The sequence below is a fragment of the Onychostoma macrolepis genome, chromosome 21 (assembly GCF_012432095.1).
Source record: "Onychostoma macrolepis isolate SWU-2019 chromosome 21, ASM1243209v1, whole genome shotgun sequence".
NCBI lineage: Eukaryota > Metazoa > Chordata > Actinopteri > Cypriniformes > Cyprinidae > Onychostoma > Onychostoma macrolepis.
Window position 1 is genome coordinate 29,082,625 of NC_081175.1, and position 24,686 is coordinate 29,107,310.

General features: G+C 33.9%; 1 protein-coding gene across 2 annotated transcripts in view; it reads left to right on the forward strand.

The window, feature by feature from the left end:
• scarb2b (scavenger receptor class B, member 2b) overlaps window positions 1-24,686 on the forward strand; it is a 28,321-nt gene continuing 3,635 nt past the window's right edge. For both annotated transcript variants that reach the window (XM_058757408.1, XM_058757410.1), the window contains exons 1-11: window positions 1-334; window positions 7,665-7,825; window positions 12,638-12,785; window positions 13,183-13,377; window positions 13,508-13,599; window positions 13,685-13,804; window positions 18,298-18,476; window positions 20,918-21,036; window positions 21,192-21,265; window positions 21,388-21,439; window positions 21,525-21,677. In XM_058757408.1, the coding sequence (XP_058613391.1) occupies window positions 212-334; window positions 7,665-7,825; window positions 12,638-12,785; window positions 13,183-13,377; window positions 13,508-13,599; window positions 13,685-13,804; window positions 18,298-18,476; window positions 20,918-21,036; window positions 21,192-21,265; window positions 21,388-21,439; window positions 21,525-21,677 (1,416 nt within the window). In that variant the 5' untranslated portion in view covers window positions 1-211. The remainder of the gene's footprint in view (window positions 335-7,664; window positions 7,826-12,637; window positions 12,786-13,182; window positions 13,378-13,507; window positions 13,600-13,684; window positions 13,805-18,297; window positions 18,477-20,917; window positions 21,037-21,191; window positions 21,266-21,387; window positions 21,440-21,524; window positions 21,678-24,686) is intronic.

Consider the following 24,686-nt stretch of genomic DNA (forward strand, 5'->3'; position numbering starts at 1 on the left):
CATTCAAATAGTGAGCCGGCCGCTGGATCGAGTTTACTCTTCTGAGGAGCTCCAGGATCAAATACCGTGAGAGGAGTGGCACGATCTGAGCTCAGGATCTGATTGATTACCTCCTGCAGATCCGCTGAACTTTCAGTGCTGTGTGTGTTGAGGAGGAGACGCTCTGCTGACTCAGTCTCTCAGTTCTCTGGGCTTTATTGACACCTGCACCATGAGGAAGGGCTCCTGCTGCATGTTCACGTCTGGAGTCGTCGGCGCTGTTCTCCTGATTATGGGAATCGGCTTGTTTGTGTCCGGACTCTTCCAGACCTTGATCCACAACAAGCTGAAGCGGGTAAGAGTCTGTTTTCAACTCACTCTTCAGCTGTCATGAGGACTGGCAAGTTTATTATAGCTTGAGTCACTGTGGAATATTACTTTTCATTTTTACATTATTTTTTAAAATATTTTATATGTTATTATTATTATTGTGTTATAATTTTGTAATATATAATTTTACATGAAAGTAATTATTTTTTTATAACATTTATACTTTATATTTTATATATACATTTAATATATTCACACCAATACTGTTTTATTTCAATTTTAAGTTTTTATGATTTATTTAATTTTCAGTGTTTTTATTTTTATTTATTTTTATTTTTGCATTTAACATTTTTAACATTTTTGGTATGTGTTACTATTTTTACTATTATACTCTACTATTATACACTATTTTTTAAAATAATTGTATAATTTATTTTTAATAAATATTTTATATTAATTATTTTAATTAATTAATTTATTTATTTATATTAATTTCACATTTTATATTTACATTTTAATAAATGTTCTATGTTGATTATATTTATTCTTAAATTGTTTTTATTTAATTTTACATTTTATAATTGAACTTTTAGTAAGTGTTATACATTGATTTTTTTATTGTTTTGTTTTAATTTTACATTTTCATAATTTATTTTTAGTAAATGTTCTTTATTGAAATTATATATATTTTTTTTGTACATTTTTATGATTTATATAATTTTTAGTAAATAAAAATTAATTATTGATTTAATTCATTTTAAATATTTTTACATTTAAATTTTATTTTTGTCTGATTTATTTAATTTTCATTAATTGATTTAAAACTCCAGTTTTTTTTAAAGCGTGCAGTGGCGGGAAACGAGCATGTTTTTTGTGCAGCATGTGCTCGGTGTAATCAGAGTGACGTGTAACATGCGCTCTTTGTTTCTGTCTTCACTGCGGTCGGCATGTGCTCCGATTTCTCTTCCTCTTATGGAGCAGAAAACACATGATGCTGTGTCAGATGATGTAGAGAACGAAGAGATTGTAGCAGTGAATCACCTGCTGGAACATAAACTTTTGAAAGTGAAAACTCTGCATTGCATTAATGTGAAATCAGCCGATTTTTGTGCTTTAACAGCGAATCCAAATGCTCTGTTTGTGTGTAAATGTGAGAGAGATGTGTGTAAATGTCTGCAGAGACTAGCGCTGAACAGGAAACACATTGTGTGGATTTGCTGAATGTGATGCTTGTGTGTGTGTGTGTGTGTGTGTGTGTGTGTGAGTGCATGTGAGTGTGTATGATGTGTGAGTGTGTGTGTGTGTGTGCGAGTGCGTGTGAGTGTGTATGATGTGTGAGTGTGTGTGTGTGTGTGTGAGTGCGTGTGAGTGTATATGATGTGTGAGTGTGTGTGTGTGTGTGAGAGAGAGAGTGTGTGAGAGAGAGTGTGTGAGAGAGTGTGTGTGAGAGAGTGTGTGTGTGAGAGAGAGAGTGTGTGTGTGAGAGAGTGTGTGTGAGAGAGTGTGTGTGTGAGAGAGTGTGTGTGTGAGAGAGTGTGTGCGCGCGTTTTTGTGAAAAGTCAGGACACAGATTTGTATAATGACAAAGGTATGACAGGGTGAAGGTGACATCTCAGGACATTGACAATTGTCCCCACTTTTCAAAACGCTTATAAATCACTCAGAATGAGGTTTTTTTGGGGAAAGTTGACATGCACAGTCTCCTGTAAGGGGTAGGTTTAGGTGTAGGGTTGGTGTAGGGCAATAGCACATACAGTAAGTACACTATAAAAACCATTACGCCTATGGGTTGTCCCCACTTTTCACAAAAACGAACGTGTGTGCGTGTGTATGATGTGTATGATGTGTGAGTGAGTGAGTGTGTGTGTATGTGTGAGTGTGTATGATGAGTGTGTGTGTGTGTGTGTGTGTGTGTGTGTGTGTTTCTCCTCTTCACGGCTGCACATCTGTTCAGCTGGACAGTCTTCAGTTCTTGTATTGCATTTCAGCTCAATCTGCAGCTCCAGAACTACAAGCACAGGCTGTTTTTAGTGTAGATGAAGTTCTTTTAGCAGGGTAGTAATTTAGCATCACAGCCCAGAGCCAGGAATAACGGCGGCTGATTGAAGCGGTCAGACGGCTCCAGGAATGGGTTCGGTTTGTGCCGCCCGTGTTTACAGGCGTCTGCAAACAATTGATTATACTGTGTATATGAGACAGATCAGCCTAGCCTGCTTTCATCTGCGGATCACACACAAGCTTCTGACTGCTGCTCCTACAGAGTTTGGATTACAGGAGGAAAATGGGAAAATGCAGGAAATTCTGAGCCCAATTTACATTGTTTTGTTTTTGTTTTTTAATTAATGAATACTTCATCAAGGATGCATTAAATTGATCAAAAGTGACGATAAATGCATCTGTAATGTTACAAATAAATGCTGTTCTTTTGAACTTAAAATGTATCACAGTTTCCACAAAAAATACTGTGCAGCACAACTGTTTTCAACATTGATAATACTCAGAAATGTTTCATGAGCAGCAAATCAGAATATTAGAATGATTTCTGAAGATCATGTGACACTGAAGACTGGAGTAATGATGCTGAATATTCAGCTTTGATCGAATAAATTAACAGATATTCACATAGAAAATAGCTGTTTTTAATTAGAAATAATATTTCACTTCCTTTGGTCTTTTTTGGTCAGATAAACGCAGAATTGGTGAGTAAAAGAGACATCTTTCTAAAGCATAATTTAAATTTTTCATAAAAAAACGATTATTTAATATTTATTTTTATTTATTTATTTACTTATTTTTATTTGCCAAGATAATATTTCTTATTTTTGTTGAGTTTGTCATGAAGTAAAATAACAAAAAATAATTAATAAAAATTAGTAAAAACTTTTTTTTAAATAAAAAAAATAAATAAATAACAATACAACAAAATGAACACTTTCACTACACTTTCAAAAACAATAAAACATTAATGTTTTTAAATAAATAAATAAATAAATAAATAAATAAATAGATAATGTTATTTAGAAATAATATATATCTATTTTTTTTTTTTTTAGCTAGTTGCCAATATTTTATTTTCACTAATAAATAAAAATATTTTATAAATGTTTTGACAAAAAGAACACTAAAGTTAAAGTGAAAGCATTACATTACATTTATTCATTTAGCAGACACTTTTATCCAAAGCGACTTACAAATGAGTCTAAAAGTCTAAATTAAAAAAAAATTTTTTTAAAGAATAGAAATAGAATAGAGAGTGCTAGATAGAGTTAGAGGGTCAAATAAAGATGGAAGAGATGTGTTTTTAGCCGATTCTTGAAGATTGAGTTGGGCAGGTCACTCCACCAGGAGGGAACAGTTAATGAAAAAGTCTGTGAAAGTGATTGTGTGCCTCAAAAGCAGAAAATAGAAAAATAAAAATTAGTTTAAAATATTACTTTGTAGAAGAAATATGTAGTTTTAGGGCTGCAGATTTAGTCAGAAGAGCAATCAAGCAATTGTCAGACTTAGATATTATGCAGAATAATTGGGCATCAGGACGACTATAGTGCCGCCACACAGTCAGTCTGAGTCTGGTTTGTGTCTGACCTCATTCCTTCAGTTCTCCAGATCATCAAACCCTATCCACAAACTACACATGAAAACAAACATTCTGAGTCCCACATCCGTCTGAGAAAACACACACCTCCTAATTAGTGTGGTTTGCTAAGCTGTATCTTCAGTTGACATCAGCATCCGAAGATTGAGGCTTTTCTGTTTATTTCACTAACTATGCTTGATTGTGCGGTCAGATTAAATGCAGTTTCTCATCATGTTTTTCTCTGCTGGTACCAAACAAACAATTCTACTCTGGCTTTGTTTTGTTGAATAATCGGGTTCAGTGCTTGTGAAAACAGAAGGAAAACAGGGAAATCATGCTGATGACAGGAGAGGGTGCATCTTTCTTCAGTGTGTCAGCAGCAGCAGCATTAATGCAGCAAGAACCCAGTTTACACTACCGTTCACGGTTTCCTCAGAAATATTGTGCAGCACAACTGTTTTCAACATTGCTAATAATCAGAAATGTTTCTTGAGCAGCAAATTAGCATATTAAACTGATTTCTGAAGATCATGTGACACTGAAGACTGGAGCAATGATGCAGAAAATTCTGATTTGAACACAGAAATAAATGACAGTTTAACAGATATTCACATAGAAAATAGCTATTTTAAATTATAATAATATTTCACAATTTTTACTGTATTTTTATATCAAATAAATGCAGATTTGGTGAGCAGAAGTGACCATAAATAAATAAATAAATGAATAAAATCATTATGATTCCAAACCTCTGAATGGTAGTGTGTATGTATTTTTGTATGATTCTTAGCATGTGTAGATGTAGTTTGACACATAAATAATCTTTTGGCTATTAAAAGTGTCTTAAATGCCAGTGAAGATTAGATATAAACACCTCATTGTTCTGCTCGAGCATTTTTTCTAGACGTCTTGGCTGGTGGCTGCTGGATTTTTACATGAGAAAAGACGAGAGGAAAAGAAAAGTTGTGGCAGTTGATTCGAGGAACGAGTGTGAGCCGATGGTCATGTGATCTGTGAGAGGTGTGTGTGTATGTTAATGAGGGTGATTCAGTCCAGCCTTGCATTTGTGAGTGTGTGCGTGCGTGAGTGTGTGTGTGTTTGTGAGTGAGTGTGAGTTTCAGGTTTGGAAGTTAAATGTGATTTAGATGTTGAATGCAGTGACGTCTGTTCATTATCACTGATGTCAATCAATATATCAAACATTTTGCGATTATGAGCCCATAACTGTGCCTGATTAACAGAAGATCGGTATATATCTGCATCATATCAGCCTGAAGGTCTGCTGATATCAGTATCATTGGTCAAACCCGAGCCACTCCGTTATATTCTGATGAATCAGAGCATTCAGTGACAGTGATTCATTCACACTGAGGCATATGGTATGTAAGGTTTATGGCGGGTCATTTAGTTTTATCTGAACATTTATGAATGTGTTTGGTTTATATGAGAGTAAATGATTTTATAATGTGTGGACTGAAATGAGCAACTTAAAATGATTAAATTAAAAACTGTAATACAATACTTATACTTCTTTCAATTAATATATATATATATATATATATATATATATATATATATATATGAAAAAATATTCATATAAATATATCGTTATTATATATTAATATATTATTATTATTAATTATTTATATTATCATTAATTATTATATATCAGATTTGTAACATAAGAATCAGTTATTGAAATATAATTATTGTATATAATATATCATGTTTTATATATAATATCAAATCATTAATAATAATAATAATAATACACATATATATATATATATATATATATATATATATTTAATTATTATTATTATTGTAATGATAACGATAATAAATGAAGTACAAAAATATAAATGCCGTGAAATTGAATATAAATATTTAATAACATCTGAAATATTTAATTAAAACAATAATAATATAAAGAAAATTATATAAAAATACATATGAAATAATTTATGCAAATATGTTTGTGTAAATGTATTATTATTACTAATAATACTTTAAACATATATCAACATATCTGGAATACTTGAGTGAAATAATAATAATGATAATAAATACAATAAACGTGAATATAAATGCATCAAATTACATTTAGAAATTATGTATATATAATGAGTATTATAGTTAATGAAGTTCATATTATTGTTGTTATGAAGTGTTCAGTGGTTATTTAAGCTGTCTTGTATATCAGTTCTGTTTTCCAAGAAATGTCTCTAGTTCTATAAGTGAATAACGGCTGTTAACAGCATTATTATGGTATACTGTCAGTGGTTAACCGTCTTTATTTACAGTTTCTGCTCAAGTGAGGAGAAAAGCGTCTTTAACTGGTTCCTCACACGATCCGATCCTCCTCCATCCTCAGTCGAAACAGTCGTGTTTAAGCTGCTACATTGACTCTTCTGAGCATCAGCTAGTCCTCATCACGTCTCTTTCTGTCTGAATGGATAATCGTTGGTCAGAATGAGTTGCAAAGCGAAGCAGATTGATGCTGACGGTCGGACTGATGATAGTGCTGAGTCACTAGTTAAAGCCGTGCTGTTTGTGATCTCTGTCCTGCTCCATGATCAATGTCTCAAACACACCTCAAGGGTCCAGTTACCCCAAACGCGGCGCCAGCGCTCGGCCGGTGAGAGGTTATCTGCGTTTGACCGATTCAGAGTATCTAATAGTTACTGTCTTTCATACTTCTCGTAATACTCCTGCATGTTTCTGCTGCTGGCTGAACTTATTATGATCCGATTGAGCCAGAACAACTTTATCAGCGTCTGAGGAATTTAGAAATGTTACATTTGAGCTGGCAATAATGTAGCGCTGGAGGTCAGAGGTCGTGACCTCAGGTGAACCGGAATGACCTAAACACTTTTTTAATTTAATTAAATATGTAAATAATATAACTTAACAAAACATAAAACGTGACATACCTCAAAACATGTCATATGTTTTTGTTATAAAATATAACAGCATAACTTAGCAAAACATAATATAACAAAACAACATAAAACTTAACATGCTTCCTTTTATTATGTTATGTTGTTTTATTTTTTATAAACATATATACAAAACATACAGTACACGTATAACAACAAAATATAACAGCATCACATAAAACATAACATTCTGTTTTGCTGATATGTTTTATGTTATTTATTGTTACAAAACAACGTAAAACAATATCATGTAAATAATAACATAATGAAAGGACATATCAAATCAACATAAAATATTGATCCAGAACAAATTAAGTTTATCAGCATCTGAGGAATTTGAAATGTTACATTTGAGTATCAGCAGTAATGTAGCGCTGGAGGTCAGAGGTCATGACCTCAGGAGAACCGGAATGACCTAAATACTTGACCTTTTCCATTTCCAGTGTGATGAATGAAGCAGGAGTCATGTTGGCTGATAATGACATCAATATAAAAGTTAATTTGTCAAATTTCCTATACACTGAAAACAGTTTGGTGTAGGGTTTAATTTTCATTCAGAAATTGCTTGTAAATATCACAAATAATTGTAAAAAAAAAAAAAAAAGCAAATAACAAACTGACTTTGGAAGTAGAAAAACTAAAGCAGTGTTTTAATTCTAAATCATACTCTAATAATCTTTATTTTATTTGCAGCTTTTAAAAAAAATCAGTTTTCAGCGAATGAGCTCAAAGCTGATAGACTTGACCCGAAGCCAAAACCTTTGATTGGGTCTCAAACCGAACAGATGTTTGTGCTGTGATATTTAATATCCCTGTTGTGTTGTGTGTTTTGTGTTCAGGAGGTCACGCTGACGGAAGGCAGTAAAGTTTTCGCCTCGTGGAAGAGTCCACCTCCTCCAGTCTACATTCAGTTCTTCTTCTTCAACGTCACCAACCCTGAAGAGTTCGTGAAAGGAGAAGCCAAACCTCGTCTTACTGAAATGGGGCCGTACACCTTCAGGTACATCACACACACACACACACACTCACTCACTCTAGCAGGGTCACAAAGTTGGTTTTCATGAAATAATAAAATCTTAGTTTTTGTTCTTTTTTGTTAGTCACATTATTGGCTGTTTTAATGGCATTGCACTGATTAGCTCCGCTAATTGGTCTAAAATCCCACTCCACAACTGCATACCATGTGTCATGTTATATTATGTACTGTTATGTTATGCTATTTCAGGTTTTGTATGTTATGTAAATGCATAACGTTATGTTTTGCTATGTTATTTTATGAATTTTGATATAAAGCAGCATCAAACAACAAAAAACAAAATATGACATATTGTAGGAAATTATCTCAAAAGGGAAAATATAGCTGAGTTTACAAGTATGTTGATGCATCCAGACGTTACAATATTGTTTTATGTCATGTTTTGTTATTTTGTTACAAAACAACATAAAACACATTTTATAAAAATAATATAAAACACAACATGCATTGTAACGTGTTGTTTTGCTGTTTCGTTTTATGTTTTTGTTATAAAATATAGCATAACAAAATAAAAATGTAATATAACATAACTTAACGTTGTGTTGTTTTGTTATAAAACAGCATAACATACCGAAACAAAGCGTAACAGCAAAAGATAACAATACATAACAGTTTATTAACAAAACAACATATCAAAACATAAACCAACAAAACTCATAACAAGTTATGTTTTTGTTATCAAATATAGCAGCAAAACATGACATAAAATGTAATATATGGTAACTAAACAACAACAAAAGTATATTTCATTTTGTTATCTTTTATGTTATTGTTATAAAACAATATAATTAAATAAAACAACAAACAATAACAAAACACAGCATACTATGTTTTAAGTTATATTTTGTCATGAAACAATGTAAAAATTACTAAAACTTGATATAACAAAACAAAACATAACATAACACCATCAAATAAAACATAACATAATATGTTTTGCTGTTCTGCTTTGTTTTTGTTATTAAATATTACAAAACAGCATACAGTAGCATAACTTAGCAAAGCATAATATAACACATAACATAATATAGTAAAACAACATAAAAAAATATACCAAAACAAACAACAACAGGACATAGCATAACATAACTAGTTATGTTTGTTATGCTATACTACCTCTTGTTGTTTATTATGTATTATGTATTTTTATTTTTTGTTCTGTTTTATCATGTAAGAGAAAACTGACAGTAGAAGTTACAGTAAAAATCTAATGCACAATCACAGTACATTAGAAATAACGTTTGGGAGCACAGTGACTCGTAGAACCTGAGCTTGTGTAGCTATAATGCATTCATTCATGCTCTTGCACGTGTACGATTTAGACTGCCGTCTTAAGATGCAAAATGCTTATTCCTGCGTAAGCCATTCATGACAGTCCGCTTTACTGAGTCATCTGCTGCGTCGGGAAGATTCAGACATCCACTCACACAGGACGGGAGAGACTGATCGCCAGTGTGAAGCAGGAGGATTTCAATCGTCTTCCAGCTTTTTATTGCTCTCTAATTTAAGAAAGAGAGCAAAACTAATAAAACCTCATAATGTTACCAGTAGTTATGTTGTAAAACAGCTGCTATCTAAAGATATTGTTGGGCTAATATCGCAACACATGTGTAATCTCCGGAAATTACTCTCTCAGCATTATGTAACTCTTTAATCTTGTTTCTTTAGCATCGATCCCATCATGCATCTGAACATAGATGTATTTAAAAGGGCCCCAAAAATGTTCAAATATGCAACATTAAGCGTTCAAATATACAAATTTATAATATATATAAAAATACAAATTGTATTTATGAATAAATATATACGTTTTAAATATATAAAAATATAGGATATCATAGGATATGTTTATATTAATAATATATATATATATATATATATATATATATATATATATATATATTATTAAATAAATATTAAATAATTATTTATTAAAAATAAATCATTGTATTCATCAAACATATTTTTAATATAAATATTAAAATAATATTTTTAAATAATTAATGTTTTTTTTTTTAAATTAATAATAATGCCAAAGTTTACTTCAGCCACCTCTGGTAATTTGCATATACTGAATGTCTCTATACTATAGAATGTGTATGTGTGTGTTATTAAACGCAGAGTTGTGCTGGTTGTCATGTTTGATCAGCATGTCTGCAGAATCATTCATGTCACACCCTAAACAAATATCAAAGTCTGTGCCGTTAACGCTCTCCACCGCTTAACCAAGGACAGTTCAGCGGCCTGACCTGTATTCCTCTGCATGGCTTGTTTGCACTGAACTTGGGTAACTCAGAGCAAACAGACAACACTCCGGCAGGAATCGATACGCTCTGGAAACATCTGATGTTGACCATAGAGAGTGAAACATAAATTATTTTCATGCAAATATCATGTATTATGCATCACATCCTGTACTCTTACATCATTGCTTCGGTCCTGCAATCATCATTTGCATTATACATCCATTTGTACATTATACATCAAACTCACACAATGCCAATATACAAGTCAATCTCATGCCAAATAATTGTGTAGTTTGCACTCAACTAAATAGCATTTTGGTTGGTTTATATGCATATATAAGAAATGTGTGTGTGTGTGTGTGTGTGTGTGTGTGTGTGACCCAGGACCACAAAATCAGTCATAAGGGTCAGTTTTTTTAAATTGAGATTTGAATAAATAATCTTTCCATTGATGTATGGTTTGTTAGGATCGGACAATATTTGTCTGAGATACAACTATTTGAAAATCTGGAATCTGAGGGTGCAAAAAAATCAAAATACTGAGAAAATCACCTTTAAAGTTATCCAAATGAAGTTCTTAGCAATGCATATTACTAATCAAAAAAGTTTTGAGATAATTACGCTATGAAATTTACAAAATATTTTCATGGAACATGATCTTTACTTAATATACTAATGATTTTTGGCATAAAAGAAAAACGATAATTTTGACCCATACAATGTATTGTTGGCCATATATTTGTATATTTATATATGTAGTCTTTGCTACAAATATGCCTGTGCTACTTAAGACTGGTGTTGTGGTCCAGGGTCATATATTTGTAATTATATTTAAATATTTTAATATATAATATAATATAATATTTATATGATATGTATGTACTTATAGATAATTTAAATAGTATTTTGGTTGGTTTATATATGTGTGTGTGTGTGTGTGTGTGTATTTGTATTTGTAATTAATTATATTTAAATATTTTATTATATAATATCATATAATGTTATGTAATATGATATGTATTTATAGATAATTTATAAATAGCATTTTGGTTGTTTTAAATTACAATATTAAGATGTATAAATATACATATATAAAATGTGTACATATTTTAAATTTATAACATAAAATACAGTCATTTTAATATAAACATTTTCTATATTATATTATATTATATTATATTATATTATATTATATTATGTTATGTTATATTATGTTATGTTATATTATGTTATGTTATGTTATGTTATGTTATGTTATATTATGTTATGTTATGTTATGTTATGTTATGTTATGTTATGTTATGTTATGTTATGTTATGTTATGTTATGTTATGTTATGTTATGTTATGTTATGTTATGTTCAGTGTTGGGTAAGTTACTAAAAAAAAAAGTAATCCACTACAAATTATTAATTACTTCTTTAAAATTGTAATTTGATTACATTACTGATTACTGCATTTGAAAAGTAATCAGATTACTAATTACTTTACTTTCAAGTTACTTTCAATTTACTTTACTTTTCACTTATCAAACCTAAAACATACACTACAAAGAGAAACTCATAGTTATTTCATTAATTTCATATTGACTGAAAAAAATACATAAGTAGGTCTATTATTTGTATACCCTGATTCACTCCCAATATCAACAAAACTTTTTCGTCTCCGTGAATATCTTCCTGAAACGAGTCACAAGAATTAATGGAAATGACATGAGAAATACAGTATATCTAAAGAAAGCTTGAAGAGAAATATTCTCTGATGAAATAATCCGTATGTGAGGAATAAGCCTTGAATTGTGATGCCAACGTGGAATAATCCAGCGGATGATCTCATTCTGATTAGTAATTTATTTTTTACTTTATTAGTGTTACTGTGACATAACCTTGTACACATTCACTTGTTGAACTTTTCCCAAACTATAATGCCAGACTAAAATATGTCGAGTGCAACATTTTGAAATATGATAGGCAAACTTTCATTACATCTAAATGTTGTAGGACTCTTATTTTAGCTCGCAACATTCTCCGGTGATTTATTAAAGGGCATTTAACTGACGCGCTTTACTTCATATTTTTTAACACTGCATTTGTGACTTAAGTAACGTAATTTTATTGACATAAGTAACTGTAATCAAATTACATAAATTTAAATGTAACTCATTACTTTACTGCGTTACCAGGAAAAGTAATTAGATTACAGTAAGGATTACTGAGTTGTTATTATATTATATTATATTATATTATATTATATTATATTATATTATATTATATTATATTATATTATATTATATTATATTATATTATATTATATTATATTATATTATATTATATTATATTATATTATATTATATTATATCAATTGCTTTATCCAGCCATTTGTGCCTCATTTTCCTCTGTCATGATTTTCATTGAAGTGCTGTTTTACTGGTTTCAAGCTCATTTTCATTCATGGGTTCTGTACACAATGCCATCAAAGATGTAATGGTATTATTTGCAATCAACTCAGTGGCGTTTTGTCTTGTGTTCCAGACAGTACAGGCCCAAACGCAACGTGACGTTTGTGGACAACGGGACGAAGGTCTCAGCTTATACAGTCAAGAGTTTTGTCTTTTTGCCTGAGAAATCAGTTGGAGACCCGAAAGTGGATATGGTGACGACAGTGAACATCCCGGCCGTGGTGAGTGTGTGTGTGTGTGTGTGTGTGTGTGTGTGTGCGCGTTTTTGTGACAAATGAGGACATAGATTTGTATAATGACAAGGGTATGACAGGTATTACAAGGAGAAGGTGACTTTTCAGGACACTGAAAACGCTTATAAATCACACAGAATGGAGTGTATTGAAAATCTGAAATAGCAGAAAGTCTCCTGTAAGGGGTAGGGTTAGGTGTAGGGTTGGTGTAGAGCAATAGCACATACAGTTTGTACAGTATAAAAACCATTACGCCTATGGAGAGTCCCCACTTTTCACAAAAACAAACATGTGTGTGTGTGTGAGTCAGAGTGTGTGAGTGTGTGTGTGTGTGTGTTTTGTTTTCCAGCTGGTCTTATTGTCAGGTTCTGGTTTCCTCACTCAGGCTGTGATAAATCGGCTCAAAGGTGTGAGTTTCTGGGTTGCCTCTGGTATCTCTATGTACATGGGCTCCATCGGCACGACTCTGTTCATGACACACACCGTGGATGAGATGCTCTGGGGCTTCAAGGACCCGCTGCTCACTCGACTGAAAACCATGAGGCCAGACACAGACGAGTACTTCGGTCTCATGCTGAACGTGAGTCTCAGATCACACACGCCTCTGTGGATCCTTCTGCAGAGACACATTACACACGCACACACACACACACACACATTTTTTTTTCTGTCATATCTGTCTCATATCTGGACTGTTCTTGTGTTTTCAGAAAAACGGCAGTAATGACGGTGAGTTTGTGTATCACACCGGAGAGCAGAACTACCTGGACTTCGGCCGCATTTACACCTGGAAGGGAGAAAAGTAAAGACTCTGATTCTCCTGAATATCATATTTTCACCGAGCAGAGCTGGAGATGATTGACTTCATTGATTGCTTTGTGTCTCAGGATGCTGTCCTTCTGGAAAACCAACCAGAGTAACATGATCAACGGCAGCGACGGCAGCGCCTTCCACCCGTTCCTGAGCAAAGAAGAGCGGCTCAACGTCTTCACCTCTGACCTCTGCAGGTACATTCACAATCATCAGCAACATCTGTAATATACAGTGTCGGGTTATTAGACAGCTAGATCAGCAATGCAATCAGTGAGCGATTCAGAGCCAGAATATTAATGCAATAAAACCACCGTCTATGATATTAGTCAATCATAGCAGTGCTGTGGCGACATTAGTTCTTGTGCTAACTCTGATTTGTGAAAGAGATCATGTCGGTCCAGTTAGATTTCATAAAAAGCTGAACCTTTGTACAGGATGACCTTACGTTTGGTCGTATTAAGGACAATAAAGCACGAAGCTGTTGTTCTCATGTGTGGGTGGCTCTGCTGTACCTGTGGTTATTTCTGAAGACTGATCTCAGTGTGTGTTTGGCAGCACATGTGTTTTCTGTAGCATCTCGATAAGAACAGGATCATAAATCACACACCATCCGGACCTCCAGAACATGCTGTAATATAATGGAAAAGGCATCTGTTCAAGCTATTCCATGGGAACTTCCTGAAATTCAGCACATGCGGATGCCAGTGTCTCCACCACTGCTTATAATAATTAATATTTCATATATTTATTTATAACATTATATTTAAATATTTTTAGAATTAATATTTGATTATAATGTATATTCCGTACATTTTATATTCCAAAGTTTATTGAAATTAAATATATATATATATATATATATATATATATATATATATATATATATATATATATATATATATATATATTTTTTTTTTTTTTTTTTTAAATAACAGATAATTATTTTTAATATAGAATAGAATATATTACTTGAGTACACTATGATGGGTTTTATATGGATTTTAATCCACATATTATTCATGTTATATATAATTAAAAAATTATTATTCATTTTACTTTAATTTTTACTATCTTTTTTTTTTATGTGCTTTCGTCATTTTTGTTAGTATTTGTTATTTTGAAATATTCCTATTTAGGTTAAATTCATTTTTTATTTCAATTTATTTTTAGTTCATTTTTTAATTTCCAATTTGTAATTTTAGTGCTTTAACATAAATTTACTTAAGTTATTTAAATTTTTGTATTTTTTATTTATTTGTTTTGTCCATTTAATAATTATATTTTGTTTATTTCAGCAGTTAGCAAAAATATTTTTAATAGTTTTGGTTTTAGTTAATAATAACCCTGCTGTGGATAATTTCAGAAATTCTAGTTTCTCTTAATAAATCTTATTTAAACACAATCAGTTCTTTGAGCTTGTTCAAACAGTCCTACATGTGCATTGTTTTAACGTAGTTTATGTTTGTTTTTCATTCCTGGATAAACGCAGTTTAGAATTGAACACACTATAATACACCAGCTGCTTCTTTATAGAATATTTCTACAAGAGACATATGAAGTATTATAATTATTCTTGACATTAACACAATAATGCCAATATCTTTGTTAAAATGTCTATTTAAGCTAAGTGTGGCTGTTTTTAGAACAAGAAGTCACTGCTGATAATTTTGGATTGTTTTTAGTCACAGTAGTGATTTACTGTAACCATGGGTTGCGGAAGTGGGGGGTGGGGATGTGTGTGCGCGCGTGTGTGTGTGTGTGTGTGTGTGTAAAACCTTTGAAATCACATCCCAGCCGCTGATCCAGAGAGAGCAGCTCATCATGTAAAGGTTTATGTTTGAAACAGCTTCACAAACAGTCTACTTACACAGTAGGCTACATTTCTGTGTTGCAAACATTAAATAATTACGAAAGTATTGGGATGAAAGTTTTAAATCCAGATATAGACTCTAATGTTGCGGCAGCCGTGATCAAAACGAGTAACCTAATAAAGCAATAATCCCCATGAAGCCATGGTTTACAGTGAATTTATAACAGCTAAGGGGCGTTGTCTAAAACCCCCTTAGCTGTTATAAATTCACTGTAAACCACGGCTTCACGGGGATTATTGCTTTTATAAAACGGTTATTCGATATACTTAGTAAGGTTTCACAAAATAAAACAGAGCAAATAAAGTGTAATATTTTTCCACCAAACAATGAAGTTCCTCAGAAACAGTTGTGGTTGGAACCTATGGTTGGAACAAAGTGGTTGCCGAGCAACACACAAAGTAAACGAAGGTGTAGGTTTGTTGTGTAATTTACAACGGCTTCGAACGCGGCTCAACCAATCAGAATCAAGGACCGGAACTATACGTTTTATAATTAACCTTTGGAACTAAAGATATGCTTCAAAAAAAGATGATGTTACATTATGCCAGTAGGTGGCAAAAAGTGACTATTAAATGTATTTGATGCCTGAATCATTCAAGAGATTCGTTCAAAAACTCGAAACAAGTCTTCATTTATTTTTTTTCGATGGACTTTTTTTTTTTTTTACATAGGCTAGCCTAATTAATTATTTAATTTAATACATATTTTTAAATAGATTCATTTATAACATTTTAGACATGTATAGACTCATTTATAACATTAAATAAAAAATAAATAAATTTAGTCAGGAACTCAAGCAAATTACAACCGTGGGAGAATCATGGCATAAAAATACATAGACTGACATATGATCTAACTAATACCATTAGTACTGTTTATAGCCTATTATGTTATATGTTATTATATATGTTTATGAACCCCCAGAGGTTCTTTGTAAAAACCACCGTGAGTGGAAATGCAGCAGTCGTGAGTCCGTAGATCTGTATTCCTCTGCTCGACCTCTCCTCCACTGATGTGAAATCAGCATCAAATTGAACCAAAGGTCCGAACCTCTCGAATTCCTGCACGACATCAGCGTTCGCCTCAGACTCACACTCAGTGTGGGAACAGAACTTTACTCCAATTATCTGTAATATCATTACAGGAATATACTGTGGGATGGGACATTTTACAATATGCATGCAGTTTTAAGCAAGAGAATAAATTGCTATGGAGCTCACGGCTGGACACTTTACACATGGGAATTAAGGAGTTTATCTTTTTTATTACTTTTCATTTAACTTATACATTTCACAAATATTCAAAGTATTATCAATAATTTATTATTTAAATCAAATTTCAAATTTATTTTTAATTTATTTGAGGTAATGCGGTTAAGTTTTTAATCCCCGGTATGTTAAATTTTTTTATTACCTGTTTGTTTCTTTTTTTAATGAATAATTTCATAAAATGTATAGACTTAATTATGTAATTTTGTATAATGCATTATTTATTTAATATTTCAGTTTTATTTTTATTTATTTAGTGTACTGTTGTTAACAATTTAGTTTCCCCTCTGTTCTTTTTTTTTTTTTTTTTTTACAGGTACTTTTTACTTTATAAAATTCATTTGTAAATATGTAATGTGTTTTATATATAAATATATAAACATTTATTTATTATTTATAATATTATTTCAAATTTCAAGTCAATTATATTTATTTATGTATGTATGTATTTATTTATTATTTATGTAAAGCAATGCAGTTCAGTTTTTAATTCCCCCTCTGTATTTTAGAGGGGTTTTTTAACATTAAAACCTTTTTTTTTTTTTGTTACTTTGACCTTTTTTTTTTTTCTTTTTTTTTTGCATTTAAAAACTTTTTAAATAACTTTATAAAATGTATGTTATATTTAATGGTGTATAATCTATTATCAGCTACTTGTATTGCTTATTTATTTATTTAGCATTTCAATTTTATTTTAAATTTTTAATTAAGAGTAATGTGCTCAGTTTTATTTTCTGTATGTTTGGTTTTTTGGAATCTTTTCTAAAAAATATGTATATGCTAATTAATATAATTTTATACAATGGATTGTCATTTATTTATTTCATGATTTAACATTTGGAATGTATTTTGAGTATTTCGCTTCAGTTTCCTCTCTGCGCGCGTCAGCTGATGATGTATGGCCTGTGACGCACAACGTTATTTTAATACACCATATAATATATGTTCTGGTCTCCCTTTGACCTTTCACCTGGAGTCCAGTTGACCTGTCCGTCTCACCCTGATCTCTATTTTCAGTGGGAACTCTGCCCTAAACCGCCCGTCTTTGTTTGGAGTGGAAAGAATCCCACATGTTCTGCTGTCACACATGGTTTCTTGAGAACATACTCAGACCTGGAATGTTTTCAAGCCACTTTTAACCTAGTTGACCGTGAGTGGCGGGCCCTTGGCTTATTGTGCTGGCGGGGACAGCTGTCCTTGTCCTTTTCCCCTGACTCCTCACCCAGATTTTTAAGGGAAAGGCAGCCGCTGGAGCGGCGTGTGTAACCTTTGTACACGGATTAATCAGGCTGGGGTCGGTCTGGAAAACTCATTTCCCCTGATCAGAATCAGCTCAAAACAAACCAGCTTGATCACAAAACCGCTGTTTGTTACGGAGCTCTTTTCCTGTGACTTAAAAACAGGTTTCCGAATGCTTTCTTAACAGTGAACATCTAATAGTGAAGACAGGCTCAGGGGTCAAAGGTCGTGTTCAGGGTCACATCTGTCAGGTTAATCTGAATCTGCTGTGTTGTTATGTGATCATGTTGTCTGATGGCTTTTCTGCAGGTCCATCCACATGCGCTTCGAGAAGGAGGTGGAGGTGAAGGGCATCCCAGCGTACCGCTTCACACCGCCCCGAGCCGTGCTGGCCAGCGGCAAAAACAACCCGGAGAACGAGGGATTCTGCCTGACGCCAAAGAACTGCCTAGACGACGGCGTGCTGGATGTGTCTGTGTGTCGGAAAGGTGCGCTAATGTGTATATGTATATGTAATTTACACATGCATGAACACAGCTTACATTTATATTATAGGATTACAATTAAAGATTAAACCGGTTTAATTTAAGAGTTCATTTGATTCTAATTTCCTTTAATCGTTCATTTAATTTTATGCTTTAATTATTGCTCATTGGCTTTCTTATGCAGTTGCTATGGAGTTACTAGGCTGTTTTGAATATTTTAGGCAGTTTCAGTGCAGTTGCTAGGGTGTTGTGAGTGTTTTGGGATGTTGCTGTGCATTTGCTAGGGTGTTGTGAGTGTTTTAGGCTGTTGCTGTGCAGTTGCTAGGGTGTTGTGAGTCTTTTAGTCTGTTGCTATGCAGTTGCTAGGGCATTCTGAGTGTTTTAGGCTGTTGCTGTGCAGTTGCTAGGGTGTTGTGAGTCTTTTAGTCTGTTGCTATGCAGTTGCTAGGGCGTTGTGAGTCTTTTAGGCTGTTGCTGTGCAGTTGCTAGGGTGTTGTGAGTATTTTAGTCTGTTGCTGTGCAGTTGCTAGGGCGTTCTGAGTGTTTTAGTCTGTTTCTATGCAGTTGCTAGGGTTTTCTGAGTGTTTTGGCTTGTTGCTACGCAGTTGCTAGGGTGTTCTGAGTGATTTGGGCTGTTGCTATGCAGTTGCTAGGGCGTTCTGAGTGTTTTGGCTTGTTGTTATGCAGTTGCTTGGGTGTTCTGTGTGTTTTAGGCTGTTGCTATGGAGTTGTTAGGGTGTTCTAAAATGTTTAGGCTGTTGCTATGGAGTTGCTATGGTATTTGAGTTTGTCTTAGGCATTTCATTTTCTACTTTATTGCTCATTATCTTGTGAGCTGGAGCAGTAATATGAGTTTCTGTTCTGCACATGCACCCCCCCCCACAACTTAGTCACCTGACTCGAGCACATTCCTCATCTTGTCCTGCTGTGTGTTTTCATGTTGAACACATGCCACATTTATGACCACAGAGATCTGATGGTGTCCCAGTAGCCACTAAAACACACTCACACATTTATCAGATAAATGAGGACTTACCAGAATCTGTGTTAAAGCTCATCAGAACTAAATGTTTACTGAAGTGCTGTTTGCATGTGCAGAATTATCTGTTGCTATACAGTTGTTAAGTGGTTCTGAATGTTTTAGGCTGTTGCTAGGCAGTTGTTACTTTTTAAGCAGTTGTGAATGAGTATTTTAGTCTCTTTTCTAGGCGGTTTCTTCATGTCTGGTGTGAAGATATATTTTTGAATCTTATTTTTTCAGATCTAAATTGATTTTGAGTATTAGTTTGATCCATAAGGTGAAACATGCACTCATAATAACTGCTGACCTTCCTCTCAGATCTGTTTGTGTAGTTTTCTGTCATGCTGTGCTCATGTGAGCTTCAGCATATGATTACAATATTGTCAAAGCATCCGAGCGCTCGCATATTACAGGTGTATGAAATAACACACACACAAAGTGTGTTGCCAAACATGAGGGCTGGAAAACTCTCACCTCTGTCCCAGTAACACAGGAATCTAATTTCCCCCGCTCTGTTGAGAACAGAGGCGTTAAATCATCTGGGTTACTCGCGGTCACTCCTGATTGTTTTCATGCTCAAGGTCAGAGTTCTCTTGGTCTTCTCATGAGATGATGTTCATCTTTAACGTCACGACAGGATGAATCTCTAAGACTCTCAGGGGGCTCGTTTCAGAGAAGGCATTGTTAAGACAAAGCCAGGAGGAGACATTATTTCTGCTGTTACACAACAAAACATTCTTAATGACTGATGTTCTGTGAGTTTAGAGGACATCCCTTTATCTGATGAGGTCACTGACTTGTGAATGAAAGAAGTATCTGAAACAGTAGCCTGTGTGCTGTATGATGCTGAATGTTTCATGCATTGCTTTGTTTAATTGACTGAGTGAGTCAATTATCATCCTGGCAATGAAAAGCGTATTTTGCATTTTGAGGAGATCATGCAGAAGGTCATCTAGGTGATTAATCATATCGCACACTGCAGAAATAATGCATGTAATATGTTGTTCTGAACATGTCCACTCATGTTAAAATGTTTGAGCTTGTAATTATGCAGTGCATGAAACAAAACACTAGATTTCACTCTAAAAACACATTAAAAAATATATTTATTTTTCGTTCATTTAATAGGAACAACGCATGTTCATGAACATTAGTTACAATATGTAAACACAGGATTTATATATATATATATATATATATATCTTAAATACATTTTTTTTGTTTGAATAATTAAATTTTTTGGAACGAAGTCTCTTCTGTCTTCTGGTCACCAATATACAGTAAAAAAAAAAATACAGTAAAAAGTATTTTGATCAAATGAATCAAAAGAGTTTGATCAAATGAATGCCTTGATTGCAATGCAAGCCTCTTTGGATAAAAGCATCATAAATGCAGTGATTTTGTGGTGTAATTGTCGTCTCAGGTGCTCCTGTCGTCGTGTCGTTCCCTCACTTTCATCTGGGTGCTGAGAAGTACGCCAAAGCCATCGACGGCATTTCTCCGGTGCATGAGCTTCACCAGACGTTTCTGGATCTGAACCCTGTAAGATCTGCGGTGTTGTGATAAGACGCTTTGAAATGTTGATTTTCATGATCAGTGTCTCGTTCTCTAATGTTATTTTTTCCTGTCTGAAATGTTTTTGTGATATAATTGTTTGATTGCTGCAGTCTGGCTCAGATCTTCTGGTTTCTCCTCAGACTATGGGAGTGCCTGTTCGTGCCATGAAACGAGCCCAGATCAACATTCATCTCGAGAGAGTGAGCGGCTTTCCGTGAGTGATGCTTTCCTGCCTGATATATTTAATCGGGCTGTTTTCATAAACAGCCATGAGTGTGTGTTGTTGTTGCTTTTTCTAGCTGAAGGTCTTTTTCTTTTTGTCCTTTGTTTCCTCAGTTTGACCAGGAATCTCAATGGCACCATCTTCCCCATTGTGTTCCTGAATGAGGTGAGAGTCAGAGGTGGATGATTCAGTGACCAATGGTTTCGACTCCTGTAAAAGCACTAGATGTTTTTCTGCTGTGTTTTTGCAGTCGGTGCTGATTGACGATGCTTCGGCCGCGAGAATTCAGAAGCTGCTGCTAATCGTGACTCTGGTCTCCCATTTCCCGCTCGTCCTTGTAGCACTGGGAGTCATTCTGCTGCTCGTCTGTGTCATCCTCGTCATCCACTTCTATCAGAACAAGGTAATGCAACCACCCAGAACACCCTAGCAACCACTTAGAAACCACACAGAACACCCTAGCAGCTCTGGTCTTCTCATTTCCCAAAACATCTTAACAACTGCCTAGTAACACCTTAGCAACCACCCAGAACACCCTAACAACTGCCTGGCAACACCCTAGCAACTGCCTAGTAACCGTCCAGAACACCCTAACAACCACTTAGCAACACTGTAGCAAGTCTGGTCTTCCCTAGAACACCCTACAACTACCTAGTAACATGGTAACAACCACCCAGAACAACATAACAACCACTTAGCAACACCCTAGCAACAATAGTCTTTTCATTTCCCCAGAACATCCTAACAACTATCTAGTAACACCCTAACAGCCACTTAGCAACACCCTAGCAACTTGGTCTTCTTATTTCCCCAGAAACTCTGTAGCAACTGCCTAGTGACACCCTATTAACCACCCAGAACAGCCTAGTAACCATTCAGAACACACTAACAACTGCCTAGCAACACCCTAGCAACTTTGGTTTTCATATTTCCCCAGAACACCCTAACAGCACCCTGCCAACAACTCTAGAAACCAGTCAGAACACCTCAACAACTGCCTAGCAACATCCTTGCAACTCTGGTCTTCTCATTTCCCCAGAACACCCTAACAACCACCTAGTAACACCCTAGTAACTACCCAGAACACCCTAGCAACCACCTAGAACACATTAACTGCCTAGCAACACCCTAGCTACGTTGGTCTTCTCATTTCCCCAGAACACCCAAACAACCTCCTAGTAACACCCTAGAAACTTCCCAGAACACCATAACAACCACTCAGCAAGCCCTAGCAACACTTTGGCAAAAAACAAGGACACAATAGCAAATGTTTGGCAATGCCTTTGCTCTCACACAGAACGCCTTAGCAACCACAGTGATCAGTCTGTCTGAGAGACTTCAAAGCTTTATACTACAAGCTTGTCAAACTGCTTCAAACTTCCAGCTATTTAAACATAACATTTGTCTCGACGGTCACTAAGTGTGTGTGTGTGTGTGAGAAAGTTGAGGCTTTTCAGAAAAGTCTCCATTATTCTTCAGCTTATTCTTCACTTTCCCACCAAAGTTTGAACTGAACCACAGAAATGTGGCATTCTCTGTCAGCTCGGTTCACACGCACTAAAGCTGCCGTCAAACCATGTGTTCTGAGTGGGTTTGTTGTGGAAGCCGAACCCTATTCTTCCAGATCAGCCTTTATGAATCCACCTCCTCATTCACACGAGTCGCTGCTGTAGAGCAGAGAAAACTAAAGGATGTGTGGAGCTTGAGAAAATCAGCCAGTGCTGAGATGAAACTGATATGATTGTAACTCAATCTACACCCAGCAAACAAAAAGTTCTGATATGGTTTTTCTAGCGTTCCCATTATTTTATGAAAACATTAGTTCTGAATATACACAATGTAAAAGCATTTTAAAAGCATTTCTGTCCAGGTTTTTCAAAACATTTTTCTCAGTTATGCAAACATAAGAAAACATAAAGGGAACGCTCCATTTTATAATTTTGCAAACATTATGGGAGTGTTCTCTGAACGGTTGGTAATGTTTAGACGAACATCCGACTGCAATGTTACATGAAAAATAGTAATTAGCAGATCAAAGCAGATTGCAAAAAGTAAAAAGTGAATATGAGAAAATATGATGAATAAAACGAAATATTCTTAATAATTTAACAATTTAAAAAAAAAAAAATGTTGAATTATAGTAAACATTTCCATTTACACCAATTGAATATACTATATAAAGTAAAGAACGGTGGCGAGACTGTGACTAGTTTTCTGTATCCGATGGAGTTCTTCTGCTTTTGGTTTTTATGAATGAATTTATTTCCTGTCATAACTCATGCTTTCCTGAAGCGATTAACCGCCACATGCTGCTCTCATGATCACTTCACTAACCTAGTAACCATTCTGTGCTGTGTTTGCTTACTTATATTTTGGCTTGTTTGTTCCTCTAACCTGATGAGCATCATGTTGTGCTGATCTGCTTTTGTTTAGACTGAAGTGAAGCGCTTTGATTTCGCTGAGGCTTTCCACTGCTCGCTTGTAAGTTCAGCACTCACTAACCAGCTAACTATACTAGTTCAGGCCTGTTTCACACATCTAACGTCAGTGGTTCGATTCTCAGGAAATGCATGAACTGATCAAATGCAAACCCTAAAAGCAATGCAAGCCACTTTGGAAAAAAGCATCTGCTAAATGCATGAATAAAAAATGTAATAAATGCAACAGAAAAAGCTGAAATGCACTATATACAATCTTTTAATCATATAAACGGTTTATGGCTTCACTTTGTGCTCTGGATTATTAGATTAACTAGCATTTGGATGTAAATGTGATCTGCCTAATGTCGTTTGGTTGTTTCCATACAGAAATGTAATATATGACATTTATTGCTCTATATCAAGAGTCATATTGCCATATACCTGTATGTTGCCTAAAAGGCAATTGTGTAATTTTCTCATTCTCTGGGTAGATGAAGATATAAAAACATATGTATCATTCCCATAGTAAAATGTACAATATATGTGTTAATAATATCTATATGATGATTTTATATGTAGCAGCCATGTATGTCAACAATATATATATATATATATATATATATATATTATTTTTATATGCAACTTTATTAAGGCAACATATACACACACAAAAAACTGTTTTTGTAATGCTTTTCTTAAATGCATGTCTCTTATTTATATTTTCTTATATAATATCATCGTTATGACAAGTTTTAGAATTAATATACATGTATACATGTATTATATGAATATATATGTCCAAAAATGTATTACACACATAAACATACATATTTGTTTATTTTAATATGTTTCCTGTTTTTACTTCATATGGCAATCTATTTCATACAAGTAAATTGAATATATTTACATACTGTATATTACATTTTTGTATGGGAATTGGTTCACTTCCAATAACCATTTTAATATTAAGAGTTTGAGTTTATTTGCTTATT